The 22,749-nt window shown below is 34.4% G+C and overlaps 1 protein-coding gene across 3 annotated transcripts in view; it reads left to right on the top strand.

Moving 5' to 3' along the window:
* ALCAM (activated leukocyte cell adhesion molecule) overlaps window positions 1-22,749 on the top strand; it is a 209,835-nt gene that overhangs the window by 142,958 nt on the left and 44,128 nt on the right. For 2 of the 3 annotated variants that reach the window (XM_023212407.2, XM_023212416.2), the window contains exons 2-4: window positions 11,343-11,443; window positions 14,804-15,023; window positions 22,488-22,552. In XM_023212407.2, the coding sequence (XP_023068175.1) occupies window positions 11,343-11,443; window positions 14,804-15,023; window positions 22,488-22,552 (386 nt within the window). Of the gene's footprint in view, window positions 1-11,342; window positions 11,444-14,803; window positions 15,024-18,174; window positions 18,356-22,487; window positions 22,553-22,749 lie in introns of those variants that run through there. The other variant, XM_023212425.3, reaches the window with a different exon arrangement.

Raw genomic sequence — 22,749 nt, 5'->3', positions numbered from 1 at the left:
CAGTGTTGATTCCTTTCTTTTAGGCATATACCCAGAGTGGGATTGCTGGAATATATGGTAGTTCTATTTTAACGTTTTGAGGAATCTTCACACTGTTTTTCATAATTGCTGTACCAATTTACGTTGCCACCAAGAGTGTACAAGGATTTCCTTTTCTCCACACGCTCACCAATACTTGGTATCTCTTGTTTTTTCAATAAGAGCCATCTTAACAGGCATGAGATGATATATCATTGTGATTTTGATTTACATTTCCCCAACGATGAGTGATGTTGAGCACCTTTTCATATACCTATTGGCTACTCATATGTCTTCTTTGGAAAAATGTCTATTCAGGTCATGTGCCTGTTTTTTTATCTGCTTCTTCTCTGTGGGTTTTGTTTTGTTTGCTACTAAGTTGTATGAATTCCTTACATAGTTTGGATATTAACCCTTTATCAGGTATATGGTTTGCAAATATGTTCTCCCTATTCGCATGCTGATTTTTTATTTTGCTGGCTCTTTACTCTGCTGTGTAGAAGCTTTTTAGTCTAATATAGTCCTATCTGCATATTTTAATCTTGTTGCCTGTGCTTTTGGTCTCTTGTCCAAAAAAATTTTTGCCAAGTCCAATGTCAAAGAGCTTTTCCCCTATGCATTCTTCAAAGAGTTTTATGGTTTGTCTTATATTTAAGTCTTTAATCAATGTTAAGCTCATTTTTTGTATATTTTTTATTTTTATTTTAACTAACCCCTTACTAAATTAAGGTGAGATTTTTTTCACCACATCCATACTGAAATCTTTTACTTTCTGGAATTTCATAGTCTACTAATGTCATTGGGTCAATATGGTTATGATCTGCCTAATTTCCCCCAGATGTTAGGAAACTCTGAAAAGCAGATGTCAAAATGGATTTAACATACAAAGAATGTATTAGGAAAAACACTTATGTGAGAAAAAATGAGGAGGAAGATGGTGAGGTGGGGTGAGGGGTGGAGAATAAGCATACCGCAGAGTAAAGATGGTCCCAAGTGAAAGAGAGAGGACAGGAAGGTTGGGTGGAAGCGTTCTAGACTGTCATGCAGTCTGAGGAAGGTTCATCAGGGAATCAGGGTATCCGTGATCTATAGTCAGCCCTCAGAGGAGTCTCTGGTATCCAAGAAACTTGCCTGTCTTAATATACTTGTTGCATTCAGTTACTAGCTGGGAACAGCTGGTAAAATTGTAACCTTAGCACAAATCTGGTAATAGACAGAATGCAGCAGTTGGGTAAGTTATGTTTCCAGCAGTTGAGGATCTATGAGGAACATTTTTGTGTCCACTCAACTTCACAGAGACTTTTTTCCCTTAAATAATAAACAAAATAGATGAACTACTTATTTAATAATGTTTAACTAAGGATGTGAAGAGGAGAAGCAGAGACAGGTAAGATGGGATGCAAATATTACCAAGTGTGGGAAGCCAACTGAATGTAGGCACATTCTCAGAAGAGGGGCTCATGTCAGGGTTTAGTAACACTGTCCACGTGTTCAAGTTCCTGTGCAATCAGTCTATAGGTGCCATTGGCCTGCTGTAAGAACTTGTTTTCCTTATCCAGTGCTTTTGTTTATGTTTTGCCACCTTGTTCATGATAGCTAGTCTTCCAAAAATTCTTCTGGGGTGTTCATTTAACTATTTCCTAAATTGCGGAATAAATATGAGACATTAAAAAATTACATGGCCTCTGGGATATAAAATGAAGTTTTCAAAGAGTTAAAATCTTTAGAAGTACTGGAAAATTTCAAAACTGGAGGCACCTTCAGATGAAGATTTCATACCCTTAGAAATGATAAAACTACCTTTCAATACAGCTTCCTATATTTCTCATCTCTACTCACTGCCTTCCTAAATTATCTTGTTCTTTTTCCCATCTTTCCTCCCACTCTTCAATTAAGAAGAATGACTGTCAGGAAAAATGGAACACATGAAAAGTTATTGTTAAAATATTAATAGATGTCAGTATGACTCTCTAAGTTCATGCATTCCAGAGTTACCCCACTGGGCTACCATTGTGGGCAAGCTACAATGGGCGTGACTCTCCATTCTCACTCAGTCCTTGAGGTGACACACCATCTCTTAAGGCAGAAAGATGATTTTATCTTCAGATATCAGATTATGCTGATTGCCCAGCTGTATACGACTATTTGTTTTATTTTTAATTTCCTCTTTCCTGTGCTTTTAGTCTCTTTCAAAAATGTATCTTGGACAAACATTCCATCTCTCCTTTCTCCTCAAAGCTAGAAAACTAGATCTTATAGTAAGCTGACTTCAGTTCTTAAAGAAAGGACAAAATGCCATAGAAAGCCGTAATTTTCTTCCTATGACCTTAACTTATATTGCAACCCCTCCAGGGAGCTGTCAATTAAAAGCATGGAATTTACACAAATCTAAGTCTCGGAAATCAGCCAGCAAGCTGCACCAAATATGTGGAAAAACCTATTAAATAGCTTTTTAACCTTTATTACTTACCATGTTTGATTGTACAAATCTATATCCTCAGGAGACATAGGCAATGCTAATTGTGATTCATGTGAAGAAAAGAGCAAAAAGTATTTCAACTGATATAAACATTTTTCAGTATGAGGTTAGATACTTAATGTGGAATATACCAGAAACTAGAATACTGGACAAGATCACTCAACCAATTCAGAAGCAGAAATCTACTACTCTGCTCATTTAGTAGCCCTGGTAATTCACTTTTTTATCCCTGGTAATTCACTACCTCAGTTATAACACAACATTTTCTAAGTCAGTAATTCTAATACTATTGACTATTACTTTAAAAGCTAAAGCAATACAGTTCATGTAGTTATTATTAACAGATGCTTTCTGTGAAAACAATGATCTTATTGGCTAAAAGTCTTTGTGATGTATTTTTTCTAAAACATTTTGAGGAATATTACGGCAATTAGAAATTTTTTGTTTTGGAGTTTGGGAGTGTTATCAAAGACAGCTTTGATTTTCTCAAATCAAGAGATCTTTTTGTTGTCATGACATTAAACTATTTGCAGAAAACAAATTTAATAATGTCACAATAACTGTGAGTTCTTTCTGAAGACAGACTTCATTCTAAACTCCCAAACTTTCCATTACTCCAGATGATTTAATTAAGATTCTTTGGAAAGCATTATGCCTGCCTTTCTGTTGATAATGTTTTTACGCATGCAGTACACTCTTCTTCTTGCTAAAATCATTGAATTGTATTCACAATTTCAATACAACTTATGTGGTAAAATGCACAGGAAAGTGTAATTTTTCTCCATTTCAGTAGAACTGATACTCTGAAACAGTTAGACTTTCACGCTCAAAAAAATGTACAGAGCAATAGAATCTAAATGTATTCATCTTTCCTTTGCATTAGTTAACCTGAATTAATATAACTAGTATTTCAAATATAAGTTTCTACATCTCCAGTTAAGCTAGCTCCCAAATGAAATCAACAGGATCAGTATCCAGACTAAATTGAAGAAAATTTAGTTCTTTAGCAAGAACTAAATTGAGAAAATGAATAAGGGGAGGGGGAACAGAATGAAAATCATACTTTGCTGGCTATTTTTATTGTATTGACTAATTATCTGAGTGAAAGGCTCTCCTTATATGAGCACCTTAAAGAGTTAGCCTCAAATCCTGATTAGAAGTATGATAGTAGGAAATAGTCAACTTTAGGAGCTTCAATTAACATAAATTATTAATTACATACATGTTTTTGAGCAAAATATGTAGTATAAAGAAAAACATGCTTAAACATTTCTCCTGTTTAGTCCTCTTTACTATGAAAATCTACTTTAAAACAAAATAGAGACAATTGTTCTTTCTACGTAGAAAATCTAGATTTTTTGGTTCATTGTAATCTTTCTGCCCATTCCCCTACAAAGCACCCCCTTCCCACGCACTCAGAGCATGAAGTATTTTTAAATGTTTTTATTTCAGGGACTGTGCCTTAGCATGTTGGCATAGACCCCATAGCCTAGCCAAAAATACTCATCATTTAGGAATGATGACTTGGTAACACAGGGGTTTCACTGTGGTCAAGTATGTGGAATCTCAGTCTCCGGCTCAGAACAAAGAATGCGAGGATCATTGCCAAGGAAACCCTAAAGCCCAGTGCTTTTAGTGGCATTTCAAATGTAAGTCTAGATCTGTGTACTTTTTTCCATCTATATTATATTCCATTAAAAAGTTTTTTAAAGCAAAAATAGCTTTTGGGGGGACAATTGTAAGAGGGGACAATTTTGGGGGAACATTAATCTCAAATCACCACAGTGCTCCCCTCTCACTACCCTGTAGCTGTATTCCCTAAAATTTCAAAGAATAGTATAGTAGATGCCTTAAAGTTCATTCCTGGATCTCAAGTTAAGAAATGCTGATGAGTGCAGTAGAATCTACACATAGTCTGATTTAAAATTCATGAGGCAACTCAAAAAATAAAAATAAGGTTCACAACTTCAATCAATTCTGTTGCTTTTTGATCATTTCTAAATAAGTTTTTTGCTTATAATTTTAAAATGGCCCCAAAAGGAATTCAAATGCTAGTGTTGATGATGAAAGTAGAGAGAAAATAGAGATCTAACATTTTATTGCATTTTATTAGAGAAATTTTATGTGCGCTTATGAATTTGGGAAAACTGCCAGTCTTAGGGCATGTTCCTTATGAAGATCAAAGATCTACTCTGTAGGAATTGTTATAATAAAAATTGAGTTTGCCCTAAGAGAGAAAACCAAGCGTCACTCAGTGCCTCTCACACACTGTGCTATTGAGGTAGTTCCTATCTTCCCATCTATAGAAACCTCAATTCAGTAATGGGGTCATATGAAATTTCCTCCAAGAAGCTTTTACCAATATCCTCAATCTCATTGCTGGGATTCCTTTCTATACAGTCCCACAGCATTTAGTTTACCAACCAAAAACATCACACTAATTTCATCTTGTTTCTTAAGGAAAAGGCCTCGGTGTTTTACTTATACATTTTCTTCGCAAAGCACACCTAAAACTTACCCTGTAGCAGGTGTCCAGTAAATACTTGATGCATGATTGAATGATTGGATGATTTTTGAGATAGGCCTTAAAGGAAACAGGAATCTGAACAGAGTGGATGGGACCAAGGAGCCATAAAAATTAGGTAGAGATGGGGTAAAGCCTAAACTAATTGGGAGAAACTGTGACTCATCCAGCCTCATAGATCATTTCATACTTGAAGAATAACAAACTCTCAGACTAAGGTAAATTAAGAAGGAAATTTTCTGCCCAGCAATGTAAATATCGATAATGAATTTTTAAAATGTTATTGTTTGTGTAATTCTTTCTATGACCTATGGATTATTACATTGGCTTATAGTTTAATAAAAAGATAAATATTTAGAGCATTATATTGTATCAAACTTGGAAGTAAAATAGAGTACCTATCTTAAAACATAATTCTGGGTACTACTAGTAGTTTATAATTTAGTAACATGGGCATTTTCTCCCTGAAGATTATTCCACAGTGGCCCAAGTGGTGGGGGGAAGAGGAAGGAATAATTATATTTGTCCTATTTGTAGGCCTTACTCAATTATGTCTACATTATAATGTATAGCACTTGAGAAAGGCAATGCAGAAAATGAATTTTGAACTAACATATTCCTACTTCAGATGCAGCAGACCCAAAATGGCCGCCAACTACCCCCATTTGTTGAAGGAAAATTAACAAAGAAAAAGAAAGGAGAAAAAGTCCTTCTTTCTGTTTCACAAAATGAAATTAGATTTCGTCAGGTAACTTCTCTCACTCAGCATCCCTTCCAAATTACTTGGCAGTTATAGCCCCTTGTATCTCACACACGCACATGCACAAATGCACACACAGATAACTTACTTTATATATCTTGTGACCTTGATGATAATCTTAAACTCTTGTTTATACAATAAAATATGGGAGAAGTTGAGAGAAGAGATAACTCTGTGTGACTGAATCATAAAAATCTCAGGTTTGAAAAAATATCTTTTTCACTCTGTCAGTAGAACTATGACATTTTATCGGATTAAATACAATATATGTGAAATGCATGGTTTAGAAAGTACAGTATGCATATATATACAGTATGTATAGTTTATACTTGATTGTGATAGAGGAAATAGACTTGCTAAAACAAAATATCTTTGTCGTTTTTGTAAAGAGATTGGGAATCCACTTCCTGAAGTCAGGAATTAATCCCTCATTGTGGCTTAGTATGTTTCTGTGAGGCAAACAAATTTGATAATAACCAGATACTATCATGTTCCATTTCTGCCTCTATCCCTTCACGTGTATTCAGTGATTATTTAGTACTACGCTAAGATTCTCTTTTTCTGAAAGTTCCTTTATTGGAAACTCAGTTTAATCACATGTGAGAAACCAGTGGCTGAAGGTTTAAACCAGTGATTCTCAACTGCATAAGGTTTGGTGGGCAATTTTGCCTCCCATTGGATATTTGTCATGCCTGGAGACTTTTTGGCTGTCATAACTGGGGGAAGAGTGGTGCTGTTATCTAATGGGTAGAGGCAAGACTACTACTAAACATCCCGTAATATATAAAGCACAGCACTCTCACAGTGAAGACTTATTTGGTCTAGTGACCAGGTTGAGAAACACCGCTATAAACTAGTGTTACAAAATATTTACATTTCCTTTAGAGTTGTACATATCTTAATTCATTAGTGAAACAAATAGAAGCATTAGCATGTCTATCTGTCAAAATTAGTAAAAAAAAAATGAAAGTAATTTCTAAGGATAAACTTCTCATTTCTGTCTACCTCCTCAGTGATAGTTCATTTGTTCAAATAAGTGTAAAATTTTTGTGAAACTGGCGTTTAGTTCTTATAAGTTCTGAGTCCATTGTAATTGCAGTTAACTCCTTTATGACACTTAGCAGAGCTAGAGCTCAAATTTTCTTTTAAGGATGATGATGCTATTAATGTATTGGTGCAATAAATAATAATTAACCATGCTAAATTACAGCATGTGAAAATAGACTGTCTAATTATCATTCCATTTTCTATATTATTTGATGTTCTTCTGCTTGAAATGTGGTAGCAGATTCTGAATTTTAATCGACCCCAATTCAAATGTCTATCTGTCAGGAATGCAAAGAGAATGATTCCTCTGAATCTGGCAATTAGTTTTATGGAAAAAAGCATTTGTCACCAAAATGGCCAAAATTACATTTTTATTATTTCAATTAGAAATAAAATGTTTAGCTAACTTCAAAACATTACCAGAGTCTGCTTTCAGTGCCTCTTTTAAATCATTTTCTATACAAAACATATTACTGTAACTAGCTTATATGTTATGGTCACTTGCCTGAGATTCTATATATCAGAATTACTTCATTAAGAGATTTTTCTTTTCCTGTTCTCACCGCATCGAATTTCCATTAATACTTCTATGTAACCTTTCTAATTCTATTGTTCTTTACCTTTGGTTAATAACCTTCTATTTAAAAATGCTTAAATAATTACACACTGCTTCTCAAGTATGACACATTTTATGTCTTATTGTATGTTGACATTTTAATAGCTACAGTAATAGTAGTCATAAAAATGTCTTAAATTTATAGAACACATTTAATACAGAAGGTTCTAGTCCAATTTAAAGTTTCTTTTGACCTGTGCTTGTATACATAGCTATAACACATACTGAACACACTTATGCTCTCACACATTGGTTTACACTTGACATTTAGCCTCTTTGAAGAAGGACGTCACAGGCATTCTATATTTCCAGTAATGCCCGATAATCTCTAGGCTACAAAACCATGAATAATTTAACTAATTAATATTACAGGGTGAAAATTGCAAGGGAATTCTAGTAAGCTAAACTCAATTTTTAGACTTGGCAATTCAAAGATAAAAAGCTTTTTCTTCTATGAAAAGTGTAAACAGAATCATTCGAGTTGACAGGTACTTTGGGTCTCGCTGACACTTCGTCTCAAAGATTAAGACATTGCTAAAAATTAGGACATAATTTATCACCAAATCACAATGGCCTTTGTAGCGACTTTATCCCTAAGGGGCACAAGATCTTAGCTCTCCCACAGATGCAGGCCTTCAGTGCTTCTATCAGATGAACGTGGGAGTTAGTATACTCTTACAAGAAGAGAGAAGTTGATTATTATAGCAGACTTGAAAACTGATTCTAAAATAAGCACCATTATGGCTCCTAACATGCAGCCCAACTTACTGCCGCTCATTCTGCCCTTAGGCCCGTGAAAGGAAGGTACTTAGGTCTATAATTGTTGGGTTTTTACTTACTGCCCTCTGTCCAGTGTGGTACCTTATTTCTTTGTGTTTGTTCTGCTCTTCAGAGTTCTTTCCTGTCTGAGGATTTGGATTTGGATTTGAAGCTGTCATTAAAAGACGCCATTCATGAATTTCTGATACTTGAAATATTTACTTTATGGTCATCACAAGTGAGGAAAGAGACATTTCATGGTATCATTTGCAAATGAGGGAGCACAGATAACTTTTAATTTCTCTTTAAAGGGAAGGGAGAATGTTCTCTCTTGTCATTCTATTCATGAATTCCCATAAAATGTGTTTGCTGTTTGTTTCTCAAGACAGAGATTGCCACCCAAAATCAATATCCAAGTTCTCTACACATCCAAGATAAGATATGAATGGCTTTAGAGTATGTGGCAGAAATGAGAATTCTCAAAATTCCGATGTTGTCAACTGCTCTCTGATCTTCCAACATGTTAATTTGATAACCAAAATGGAAAGAACTCCAGAGTCATTTTAGTAGGTGTCCATCAGATGCTAGGCATTGTTTTTGGAGATACAAAGCTTAAAAATACACAATCTCTTTCCTGTTCTGATTGTGCTTTCATCATACCAATACACTATGTACTTGAAATTCATATAGCTTTAAGACTCATTATAAAATATGATGTATATGTAGCACATTAAAGTTCTGTAGGGAAGAGAAAAGAAAAACAGTCTGTGAGAAAGGGCAAAGCATTAAATTCTTGGAAAAAGAATTTCTCATTTCCCTTTACCTGGCAAAGGATTCACTTCATTGGTACCTAAGCTCTGTAAACTGTTTTCACTCCTTGGCCAATCATGAAAGCACTGTTAGTTGCCAAAGGAAGGTATGATTTCAAATAATAGGAGACAATTACAGGTGCATGCCTTGACATAAATTAAGGTATAGGGATAGATCCTCTCAAAATTATTACATATTCAAATGACTTGTTATAAGCTGATGAAGAAACAAAATATGAAATTACAAAATGGTTTCTCTGGCTTTGCAGACCTCTACCTGTGAAGTGTATGAACAAGTCTTAATACACACAGCAGAAATTCCACATCTAGGAGCCAAATATCACAGAGAACAAGTAATGTAATGTGCAATAAAGCAATTTTCTGAATGTTATTAGTCTGCATGTCTGCAGCCACATATCTAAACCTCTATTATTTTTATTTTAACAAAGTTGAATAAAAAAAGTATTCATTTACAGTCTTATGCTTGGTTTGATGTTAAAAGGGATTATAATTGCAGTATGGAGAACACAAAACAATTTTTAAATTGAGATAAAGTTTTACTATGAGACTGAACATATGATAAGCAATTTGAAGTAAACCTCATGTTTCAAATAGTAAGTGAAAATGCATTCTCGCTTTGGGTATTTTGCATTCTGTGTCTTAACAATGTTAAAAATGCTGAAAACCAGTTGTTATGTTGCATATTTACATGAAGTCTGTGTTATTTGTTATGTTTTTGTCCACTGGTGCAAAATTCTTCACCTTAAATGAAATTTTGGTATACGTGGTGATTGATAGATAGCAATCGAAAGATGGTATCCTCCCAGTCCTGTTTCTTCAGAAAGTCAGATGGTTTTATTTATGTGTTGCAGATTGCTGTCGCTTTGCATTTTAGCACCACCTGGTGGACAAAATATCGTTTGTTTATTTTTTTTCTCTACTGTTTAAAATAGCCCCTTCACACTCTATACTCAATTATGATACACCTTAATAGACATTCAGTTGTGAAAGTTCTAAATTTTAAAGATTGTTGTAAGTAAAATAAGGTTAAAAAATTTGAAATGTTTCCCAAATACTATTGCCAATTTAAATGCCTGAGTTTTTTAACCCTCATAAATATATCCAGATTTGAATAGTACTTTTCATTCATATGCAAAAATTGCTTCTTTCCACATTTTAATTACTTATTATTTATATTTTTCTTAATATAGAATTAAATAAGATGAAGAAGTTTTCTGTATGTACAAAATTGTGGTTTAAATTATATTGTCTTCCAAAAATTCACATAATCACTTTGTAAATAGCACTTTATGAAGAATGTTCACACTATAAATTCTTACTATGCTAATATTTTATACAAATAAAAATGTTATAAAAAATTTAAATTTATACAAAAATAAAATTAAAATTAAAAAATCAAAATAAAATAAAAATAAAAATATTTTAATTTATACTACTACAGAATGATCCATTTTCCCCTTATAAATACAATTCAGTTGTGGTCTTATGTGTATTAATTCTCAGATTTTAATAGTTTTTTGAATTTTACAGAAGAAAAATTTGATAATATCTTCAAATGAAAAACACAAATATAGTTAAAGCTAGTTTTGAGAATTGTAATCGTGTTAGTCTTTGTATAGTCCCACATTTCTATAAAATATGGTGGAAATTATTTCTATGAAATACAGTGAAGACGATAATACATCTGCAGATTCCACTATGTTCCTTTGGAATGTACCACTTATCTGTTCTCTGGTAAAATTGGAGATCTACAAATTTTGATTGTGTAATATTCAAGGATTCAAAGATTCAGTAGCTAAACAGAAAGGTGGTAATTTTTTTTTTTTTTTTTTTTTGAGATGGAGTCTCGCTCTGTGGCCTAGGCTGGAGTGCAGTGGCCGGATCTCAGTTCACTACAAGCTCCGCCTCCGGGGTTCACGCCATTTTCCTGCGTCAGCCTCCCGAGTAGCTGGGACTACAGGCGCCCGCCACCTCGACCGGCTAGTTTTTTGTATTTTTTAGTAGAGACGGGGTTTCACCGAGTTAGCCAGGATGGTCTCGATCTCTTGACCTCGTGATCCGCCCGTCTCGGCCTCCCAAAGTGCTGGGATTACAGGCTTGAGCCACCGCGCCCAGCCGAAAGGTGGCAATTTTTAAATGGAGAATATATTCCAGTCTCATACCTTTTGTATACCATTTAAAATAAAACTATAGCAGATGACAACCTTCATCGACATGCATCTTGAAGTTATTTGTCATTTCAAGAAAACATTTAAAATTTTGTTCTCTCTCTCTTTCTCTCTTCTTCTTTTTTTTCCCCCCCCCCAAAGGTCTTGGATGGTACACTGTAAATTCAGCATATGGAGATACCATTATCATGCCTTGCCGACTTGATGTACCTCAGAATCTCATGTTTGGCAAATGGAAATATGTAAGTGTGACCTACCTGGGACTTGGTTAATTGCCCTTGTTCTTTTAAATAAAATTCTTTCTGTGAGTAACCGTGAATTTCAAATTAACCTGAATGCAATATTGAACTGTGAGTACCAATGTAGGAAGGTAAAATTAATGTGTGGAATATGGCAAAAAATAATTCCTATCTTACATAACAAATGATATTTTAAAATAAAGCAAATAAACCCATAGTTCTTAGAATGTATTAGTCTGAAAGATTCCACCTTACGTGTTAGAGGCAAAGAAAAAGGCAGAGTTCCAGAATAAAATCAGTGGATTATAGGACTGAACTCAGTGGAGGATGGCAACCTTTCTTCGTTTGCTCATGTTCTATTTGACGTGGTTATTGCAGAGACAAGATAGATCAGTAGATAGAGCCCTTAGACAGTATTTCAGAATTAATCATCAGTATTACAAGCTTGATTCTGACATTTAGCCTTAAAAATGTGTTGGTATATAACACATTTTTATATGTAACACATTTTATAAAAGGTCCTTTTGTATTTAACAATGTTGATTTTTTCCCATATTTCTTTCAGATAGCAAAATCAAATTTTCTCAGGTATGAAGGCACAAATGAGTCTGGAAATGGAGGGTAGAGATCCTGGTAGGGAGATGTGGAATGACTATGTAACTTTGACTAATAAAATATTTCGATTTAATTAATCAATATTAATGCAAAATGTTTGTGTGGTACAATTTCCCAGTGCTGGACCACAGGAGACTCACGACAATCTGCAAGCTTCAAGTAGATTGTGTCCCTGGACACAATAGCAAAATTTCCCTAGCTCCTTGAAATGTTAAAAGGTATTTGCAAAGGAAAAGAATTTGATGGTCAAATACTTTACAAAAAGTTTGTTGCACCACTTCTCAGAGCCTTTCATATGTAAAATGCATTAAGAATTGTTTGAGGGCCATAGTTTGATTCATTTCTTAGGTTTATTTGACCACAGAACTTTTTTCCTCAGATATCTCCAAGAACAAACATTCTGCAGAACACACTCTAAGAAATGTGCTTAAGCTTGCACTCAAGGGGTGGTTTAACACAGCCTTTTAAAATATAGGTTCTGAAATCAGCAGGTTCCACAGTGTACTCACTGTGAGATTCTGGGCAGATGAATTAATCCCTATTTTTTCATCCATAAAATGAGATGAAAATATCTTCCTCGTAGTGTTGTTTTGAGATTACCTGAAGAAATTGATATCAAAATACTTACCTAGTACTTGCCATGTAGTAATCATTCAACAAAGTGAACTCATGTCTGTGATGCTGCAGAATCCTAACCATACTATCCTCATGTGAGTGGGAAATGAAAGGAAAGGAAAGGAAAGTGGTAAGGCAGCACAGCATTTCTCTGTAGCCTCCTTCTATTTAGTATCCAGCTCACTCGAGGTAACTTTGAACTATTTCCGGTTTCCTATAAATGTGGAAATTTGACGTTAAGGCCTCTGAGGACAGAGTCTACTAGTGCCCTCAAAATTCCAAGTGCCCAGGAGACTACCACGTAATGTACTTATTCAATCAAATTTGCTGCCAAAATAAATGGAGTCAGGTGATGGCAAACTTTTATGATCATAGAAAATTCTAACTATAACGCAGGGAGTAGCATTCACTCAGGGAGTGGGGTTCACCTAAACTGAACTGGCACAGTGGCACTGGAAATCAAACAATCATGAAAATTTTCACATTCTTAGTTAAGCAAAAGACTTCAGCAATACACTGAGATACATTTGAGGCACTATATGCTCTAAAGTCAATCTTGATTTGCAGAAATAGCATATATGCTCTAATTTAATGTAACCACCTAAAAGACAAAAGAAAGTTTTGGAAAAATTAGCTGAAGTAAACATAGAGAAGAAATGACCTGATTTCTGGGTCATATTGTAAATTCCCTATGAATGGAGATCATAGCTCCCTGTCCACTCCTCCCAGCCCTACTCCTGAAACCTCCTCACCATTATCTGTCATAGTGCCTGGTGCAGAAGAGGGATTGAAGGCTATCAAGAGTGGTGCAGTGTAAACATAATAAGACCAAGCTCTAAGCTCAAATTTTTGCTCTGCTAAGATTTCCCAGCCAAGACCTTAGGAAGTTATTTAACCAAACTCAGCCTCCATCGTCTAGTCTGTAGATGAGGCTAATATTTAAGTTTAACTTATAAGGCTGTTATGAATATTAAACTAATTACTGCATAGAAAGCCCAAAGAAAACATCTGCCATATAGTTAAGTGCTCAAAAATTAGTAACTGTTGTTTATTGCCTAAGGGAACGAATAAGGTAGTGGTCTAATATACTTTGCATAATGAAGGAATGACTTAAGATGAGGATTTGCATTGTAAACCTGTGATAAATCTAAAAGAGTTAAGAAGAATGTTATTAATATATTCAGATATTTAAGCAAATAAAACTTTTGGACTCCAATATTAACTTAGTAGTTGATATTATTAATTCTTAAAACTTAATCCTCCTTGGAATCTTAAAATTTCTCATGGACTATAACATATATCACATTTAATTTTCTCAAAGGTCTTGTGTGGTACATAAAGGAGGGAATGCCCCCGATTTTTGATTAAATTGCTTATTAGATGAGAGAATTTTTGTGCGACCAGAGGAAGAAATGCATTATATGCCTTGGCATAATTGTGTGTGCCGAGTATATCTTATTTTGGTGATAAGTTTTGTATGAAAGCCTTTTGAGCTCATTGTTAAGATTCAGCAAAGCTATGGGTTGTGTTAGTTAATCTGATTCATTCCTTAATGGACATAATATTTTACAAGGGTAAATACTATTTCTCCATCAAGATTGGTTAAACTATTCTATGTATAAAGGTCAGCTACAACAGTTTTGGTTAGAGGTGTGGACGTTTAAAATATGTGGATTAAAGTAAAGAAGATTCCAAAGGTAATTGCCCAAAATATCCTAATTAGTATTTGCAGCTCAAGTGTATGCCTGCCGTGATGGTTATCTGAACATCATTTTGTACCTTTGTTTGCATTTATCTATGTTTTATTTTATATTAAACATATACAGCCCATGTAAGTTTCAAAACAGTTACTAGTTCTATCCTCTCGGTGAAAAAAAAAATCTCAGATTCCTAGAGCTCTACCCTTTCATTTTTACTCATATAAATTGATACCTGTAAAAGATCTTACAGCTCTCTCTTATGAAGAATTTTCTGTAATCAAATATTTACGTGAGAATTGTATACAAAATTATTCTTCGTAGACAAAAAATATAGATATTGGTAGAATATGGCCAAGGAAATGTTATTTTGAATGTAATCCTGAAACATCTGAATACGCTTGTGTTTAAAATGTATTATTATTTTAATTTTTAGGAAAAGCCCGATGGCTCCCCTGTATTTATTGCCTTCAGGTCCTCTACAAAGAAAAGTGTGCAGTACGACGATGTACCAGAATACAAAGACAGATTGAGCCTCTCAGAAAACTACACTTTGTCTATCAGTAATGCAAGGATCAGTGATGAAAAGAGATTTGTGTGCATGCTAGTAACTGAGGACAACGTGTTTGAAGCACCTACAATAGTCAAGGTGTTCAGTAAGTAGTCTGCAGCAGTGTCACTGCTAAGTGGGATCAATGGCCAGTACCAGACCATGCTCTTTAGAAAGAAGACTGAACTCTCTGTAGTGTCTCTATAGCAGGTATCTATATAAGGGGACTTAAGGAGATCTTCATTCTGCTCGTGTATAATATCAGCAAGGAAAACAAAGAGTATGAATTCAAATAGGAGATTTGCAGTGAGGAACTAAAATGATATTCTCTGTTGCTTTGTCATGTAAAAATGTCATGAACTATGATATGAAATACTACTACTGATAACTAGCACATGATCTTAACTTTTACCGACATGTACAAATAAGTGTTGTGTGATACATACATAGATATATGATACATGTATAATCATGTATATCATGCATACATACACATGTATTTGGCTGAACCATATGAAATTGCCATTTTGACATATAACATAAAACATAAGCAAATTCAAACTACACTTTAACAGAGATCTAAGTTTTCCATTTATATATATCCACATATATAAGTATCCTATATATCCATATAAACATTTTATATATTATATATATTAGAGATACAGATACATTTCCATCCTGACCTTTATTGATTAGTTATTGATTGAGATTTCAAAAAGTATTCACTCGGTTTAGAAAATTGTCCTAAAATTTCAAAAACTCACCACAACCTGAATGCTTATGTGGGATACACCAAGGGGAGAAAGTAGAGTAGGGATAGAAGAAGAGAAAATTGTAGAAGAAACTTGGAATAATTATAGTCACTATGACAAAATTATTTGCATAATGATAGCATATAGTTAATGTTATTGTGCAAACAGCTGTGCAAATGAATGACTTGAGAAGTTATAATTAAAGCATTTCATCTTTTAAAACTCAAATTAAAAGTCCCACCTCTGTTACTTCACAATATTTTAGACACTACAGGGAAAGAAACAGGTCTCAAAAGTTTCAGAATGCCAGTCTTTCAGTCTTTTTTAATTAGGGAAGAAGGTTTCACTTTACAACTTTTCCCCCTCTGCTTTCTGATAACTTGACAGCACCTAGAAATTATTAAAATAAATAGGGAAGAAAGAAACCCAGAGGGCCTTCCAACTGCAGCAAGTAACTATGGATTTTTCCTGTTTCTCTTGTAATAGCCTACGCAATTAAGTAGGTCTGTCCCTCAAGTATTTATATGGACTTCAAAGCTCCTCTGGGCTTATGATGCAGATTCAACGCATGCTTATACTATCAAAGGAAACCTTTGTTCCCCAGAAGAACCTTGTAAAAGCATATTACATGTTTCAGTTAATTACCTTTCAGCTTAGAAGGCACTTTCCAGAAACCATCCACGCTTCTCGATCGTTTTATGAATCAAACTAAGTACCAAGTGTTTGCAGTCATGCTCGTTTCCATAAAACATCCCAAATAGTCTGCATCCTACATTTGCCAGTGGCCCATGTATTTTTTTTTTTTTCTTTTCTTCTATTTCACTTTCACGTTATTAGAAAGATGAATAGTGCACTGCTCAGGACACTTTTCTAAAGCGAGTAATCAAAAAGTTTTTTGGTGAAAGTTATAATGTCATAATATAACCAGTCATCAAAAATGGACCACAGTAGGTACAGAGGTTAAGTCGCAGCATTCTAATGATTATGTGTATTAATTTGTCATTGTCAGGTTTCATTTTTAAGGTGTTAAAATTTTCCTACATCGAGATGGTAATATACAAGGGAGTTGAGAAAATTCAGTTGGTTTCATTTGGAAGAATTGTTTGTGACAGTTATCAAAACATTTTTTTAAAAAAAAGCATTAAGCTATTCTTCATATGCAAGAAATCATACCTATAAATCAGCCCAAATCTGATTTTTTCAGAAATCTGAAAAAATATCAGTTGGCCTAAGTCAATAAATTTATAAGCTGATTTGGAATACAGGGAATTTCTATAATTGTGAAAACAAACTCACACCCCACCTACCGCCAGCACCCGCCTACTCCCTTCTCTTTTTGATGTTGTTGAAAACAAAGTGATTCTCAGAAACAGAATTTGCATTCCAGGATGTGGGCCAGGGAGAATTTACATAGACAAGTTACACACTCTTGAAAATGGTGTTTTATACTAGAAATCGTGAGACCCTCCAAATCCAGTAGAATGAACAGCAGAACTTACTATAAAGACAGTGTTTACAAAAAGCATATAGGGGCTTCGGTTTTGTTTTGTTTTGTTTTGTTTTGTTTTCATTGAATTTACTTTGGGTCACTTTCTGTGAAGCAAAAAAGTAGCTGTGACAGGGAGACTTTCATTCTCTGCATGTATATATTGCAGTCACTTAAGAGTTACTAAGCCCATCAATCAGTCCTCTTTTTCCCTCTGTTGAATCACCTAGCAACGTGCACCGTGTACCATAGAATCAAGTGTGGTTAATGGAGCCAGTCTCAGATCAGGCTGCTGCTGATTGCCATCCTCATATGAGAGCTAAGTCAAAATGTTTTTATTCAAACTAGAGCCCCTGGCGAATGACCTTGCTATCTTTAATGTAGGTTTGCTTGTTTAATTTTAAGCTATTCCTCATATGCAAGAAACCATACCTATAAATCAGCCCAAATCCAAATAAGTGGCTTTCTTAGTCACCACTAATCAGCTTTTTTCTTTTAGTTGAATGGCATCAAAATCAAACCGTGTTTTTATTTAGTGCACATTTGAGGTTAATAAAACCATTCAGAAGCAAGTGTCAACCTTTAAAGGTGCCCAAAGATTCATTCTAGTGCTTGTGAAAAAGGTCTAGAAGTCAAATGGGTACCCAGAGAGCCAGAAGGCTGTTGGTGGTGAGATGGAGCTGTCACTGAGCAGGTCACCAGGAGACCTTACTTTATGAGATCTGCTGCCAATTTCTGACTTTGGGCAAGTCACCTCGCCAGTCTGGGGCTAAGATTCACTCCTCATCAGTAAAATGAATACTTTGGATGAGACAGGAAGTTTTCCCATTCTGCTGCTAGGATCTTCAGGAGTTAATGAAGACAGCTGAGGAAAGTGAGGAACTATTTCTACCTGATGAATGAGACTTCGATCTAGTCAACATTTCAAAGTTTTTCATGATAATTTGTTCATGGAAAAAAAAAAGGGAGGAGTGTCTCCAGCTCTAAAAATGTTTGAAAGCCACACCCCATGCTAATTGCAAGTCTAGTCTACTCTGGTGGTTCTCTGTGGTATTGGGGACATGGAGTCTGCTCTGTGGTACATATGGACCGGGTCTTATGATGATGGGCCGGGTTTAGTGACTTCACACAGAGGTATTTCAGAACTTTTATTTGGATTCCTCCCATTTGAATACTGTTCCGACTGCTTTATCAGAAGTAAGTGTCTTTGCTTTCACCCTCCTCCTAAAAGTCATTCAACTTAAAAGTAAAATTTTGGGGGGTGTCGAGGGGCGATGACGCAGAAAATGATCTGTTTAACAATGAGATCTACACCAGATGTTTCATTTTGATTATTTAAATATAAAAGATACCTTTTGCCCACAGTAGTTTGCTTGAAGTACTTCATGATTTATGAGGGGTGATTGCTGACAAAGTACTGGGAGGAGCAGTTCTGAGTCAACAACGACCATTTACATCTGCCTTCACTTGCTCTCCTCTCTTATTAAATTGAGCTATCCTATGTGTGGGTTTTTACAGTAATACTAGAACACTGGGGGTGATACAGAGCAGTTGTGCCTTCTTCACTACATTCTCACCTTGCTATGAGCTGGCTGGATGCCAAAAAATATACATTTTAGTACTGTGCTGATTTTTAGAATCTCTGAAGGCTAATGTTCATAGCTCTTACTAGCAGTAGTCTGGTTATCAGAACAAAAAGAGCTATCTATTTCAGTATATTTCTTTCTGACCACTCCCCAGCCCCTTACCACAATTTCTTTCTTCTCCAGCTATTAAATCTCCTGTATAACTCTGCAGATGATGTAAAACAAAAAGAAGTAGAGGGAAAAGTAAGGGCACTATTTATGAAATGTTTTAATTGGCACTAAATATTACATGTAGCTTAACTTTTCACTATATACGATCAGCCCTTAATGGATATTAGTGAGAGCCCTACAATTTATTTGGTTGAAAGCCACTATCCATAGCAAGTTAACACAGGAACAGAAAACTAAATACTGCATGTTCTCACTTGTAAGTGGGAGCTAAGTGATGAGAACACATGGACACATAAAGGAAAACAACACATACTGGGGCCTTTCAGAGGAAGAAGGGTAGGAAGAAGAAGAGGATCAGGAAAAATAACTAATAGGTACTACTAGGCTTAATGCCTAGGTGATGAAATAGTCTGTACAACAAACCCCCATGACACAACTTTATCTATGTAACAAACCTGCATTTGTACCCCCGAGCTTAAAACAAAAGTATTTAAAAAAGAAATCATTTGAGACTTAGCATTATATATCATTGCCAAGATATTGGCACATACTACATGTTGCCATGAATATCAGCTGCCTCCGTCTCTAACACACACATCTGTGTGCGTGCGCGCACACACACACACACCTTGTAAACTATCAGATTCAGAATAAACATTGTAAGATATTTTTAATCTCTCTATTCTATAATTTTAAACTACTATAGTGTGACCCTATTATAGCTTCTAACTACTTAAGATAGCCAGGTCAGCAAAAAAAATAAAATAAACAAAGGCATGGTTTTTCCATTTGATAAATATTCAGTTGAGTGATATAGAGAAACTCAGTCAAGAAGATTCAGAAGCAAAATTTGGCTTCAATCATTACACTTGACTAAATTACTTTAATGATGCAAGTAAATTTGTAGCATTGCTTTTCCTTTCAATTATGTACTTGGTTATGAATCCTTGAGTCATGTTAAGACATAATTCACATAGACTATTTTTTAACACTTTGGAATCAATATGCAATTTTGCTAAAATGTACATGTCCTCTTTTATGGTCCTCCAACTAATACCCATCAATTGTTACAACCTAATGTAAAAGAAAATTACATTCAAGATACATAGTTAATATAGAGGGCTCGAAACAAACATTTAAGGAGAAAATAACTCAGGAAAATGAAATAAGTATTACCATTACATTCACAATACTCACTGTGACCCTCTTTTCCAAATAAAGAGATGAATCATAATGTAAACAGGATTAAACTTTAAACATCCTTTCATCAGGTTTCCTTAGATTTGCTACAGTTTCATTTCATTGAAAAAAATGAGGAATTTTATAAAGCATTTATGGCAAGAAAACACATATGACCAAGAGTAAAGGACCAAAGATCGAAATACAAAGTGTTTATGATTATGGGTGCATTGATAAAACATCACAAGGCTTATAAAGCAAAGTAAAGATATATATTTTCTATTAGAGAAAGAGTATGTGCTCAACAGTCTTGATATTTTACTTTGGTGAACTGGAATGTAGTGAAACTTGGCAAAGCGACCTACCAAATCTGTGTATTTAGAACTTAAATTTATGGGGAGAATTGCTGAATATCACCACTTATTCCAGGGATAATACTCTTGAAGGAGAAACTAAGAACGTCTTTACCTTTTTTTCATTCATTTTGATTCTTGATTAGCCACATAAATTAACCACATACTTTACATCTATTGAGCTCTCAAAGAGGGTGTCACTAAATAACTGATTTGAGTTTCCAGAAAACTTTGACTTACTTACACCCCAAGAATTTTATTTTTGTTTAAATATTTCAGATGCATCCTTCTCTCAAAATGTATTAGATATATTTGCCTTTTTAAGACATGGATTCCAAATAAGATTCAGTGTCTCATCAATAACTCAGAGTTGCAATTATGAACATTAATAACATTCTACTAGAATAGCGATAATGACAAGGTTTACTCTGATGTGAAAGACTTTAACCCCCACACAATATGTTTCCCAGAAACTGGTGCCTATTTTGAGAAGCTTTTTTTCTTGATCAACTTTTTGTCATTTTATGGTCACCATCCTACAAATCAGGTCGTCAGGTGTCACTTCTAGTTTGTGTTAACGTTAATCGCCTCTGTTGTGTCTTTCTATTTTTCTAGATCTATTTTTTCTATTGTTCTATTCTGTTTATGTTTTGTTCCCAATCAGTGTACTTGGAAACTAGAAATCATCACTGTGAATATTTCTAGAATTAATAGTTAAGTAGGCCCTGTTATAAAGTACATGAGTTTAACACATGGGAGGATTTATTATTTTTGTTCATTATTCTAATATCTAATATAAAACATATATATGAGGGGAAATTAACTCTAGATATTAACCTAAAGAAGGTTATATTTGTTTCTCATACAGTCTAAAGATATTCATTTTGCTACCCCAGAGACATTTTGTCATTTTCCTTGTTTTCTATAATGATCTGGGGAGGTAACATGTCTAATAACTGAATTACAAATGGAATAATAATTATACAAAAGCCAATTTAGTTTGGTAATCAAAATTAAAAGTATTAGTTGGTAAACAATAAGACTATAAAAGAAAAAGTAGCTGATGCCTTAAATACATTTTTTTATAAGAAAATAAAATAATTTTGGTCCATGAGACTCACAAAAATCAGTGACAATGAGGCAATATACTTTTTGTGTAAACAAATTGTTGGAGCTATTTAAAAAGCGCAAAATCCATCATTGATAGAAAATAGCAGCTAAGAATAAAATAACTTAAAATCAGTGTAAGTAATAAATTGTTGCTGCAACTTTTAATCAATTGCTCCTGAAGTTTTTATTAAAATTTATGTTTCTTAGAACTTCCTATATTTAAAATGTTTTTGTCCATCATCTCAGGTTCCACATTTGAAAGATTTTCTCACATTTACAGTTTCATATTGTGACTTGGCTTAAGAGGTAAAGTTAGAGATATTTCAGAAATTTGGGTTTATAAATTCCTTCACTTGCTTTCTATTTCCCATGATTTTAGAACAGTGTTTCTCAAACTTTATGGTGACTGAGAATCCCCTAGAAACTTGTTTAAAATGTAGAGTTATGGGATTTTGTTTTTCAGGAATTCTGATTCAGTAGGCCAAATAGGGCTCAGAAATCTGAATTTTAAACAAGTCCCTTTGTGATTCTGGTTCATGTAAATTAATGTCTTCACTGAATGAGCTGGAAGTTACTGATAAGTAAGAAGTGCTCATGGTACTAAATTAGAGACAATATATCCTATATAGGATATATCCTATTCCGTTTCACTATCAAATCCATATTCACTATTTATAAAGCATTCAGAAAACGTTATTGATATTTTATTCAAAGGAATTACAAGCGCTGAAAATAATATTTAAGATAGTAAATATTTGAAAGGGATAGGCCTATAGACTCCCTAAGTCCAGATTGTATAACGAAATCTATTTTTATTCTGTTGCCTATTCTTCTGTATTGAGTAAATGAATTGTTTCTGCTGGAAATCAAATCACAGAAGTCTCATTTTTCTTACATACGTACTTAAAATCTTTCTCTGCTTAACTTTAGAGCAACCATCTAAACCTGAAATTGTAAGCAAAGCACTGTTTCTCGAAACAGAGCAGCTAAAAAAGGTAAGAATTGGTTTTGATTAATACCTTTATTTAGCCCAGTGTTGGAAGTGCCTTCTTCTGACCTTACATTCCAGGACAAATGAGATAGGCTTTGCTCTTGTGGAGATGACAGTGTTGCAGCTACCAATCAGAAATTATGCACAAGGCACAGAGGGTACAACATGCTCACAGTCTCAGGTGACCAAGGGGACATCAAG

Source organism: Piliocolobus tephrosceles, chromosome 2 (genome assembly GCF_002776525.5).
Source record: "Piliocolobus tephrosceles isolate RC106 chromosome 2, ASM277652v3, whole genome shotgun sequence".
In the NCBI taxonomy this organism is placed as follows: Eukaryota; Metazoa; Chordata; class Mammalia; order Primates; family Cercopithecidae; genus Piliocolobus; species Piliocolobus tephrosceles.
The sequence above is the reverse complement of the archived record's forward strand: the minus strand, read 5'-3'. Positions and strand labels throughout refer to the sequence as shown.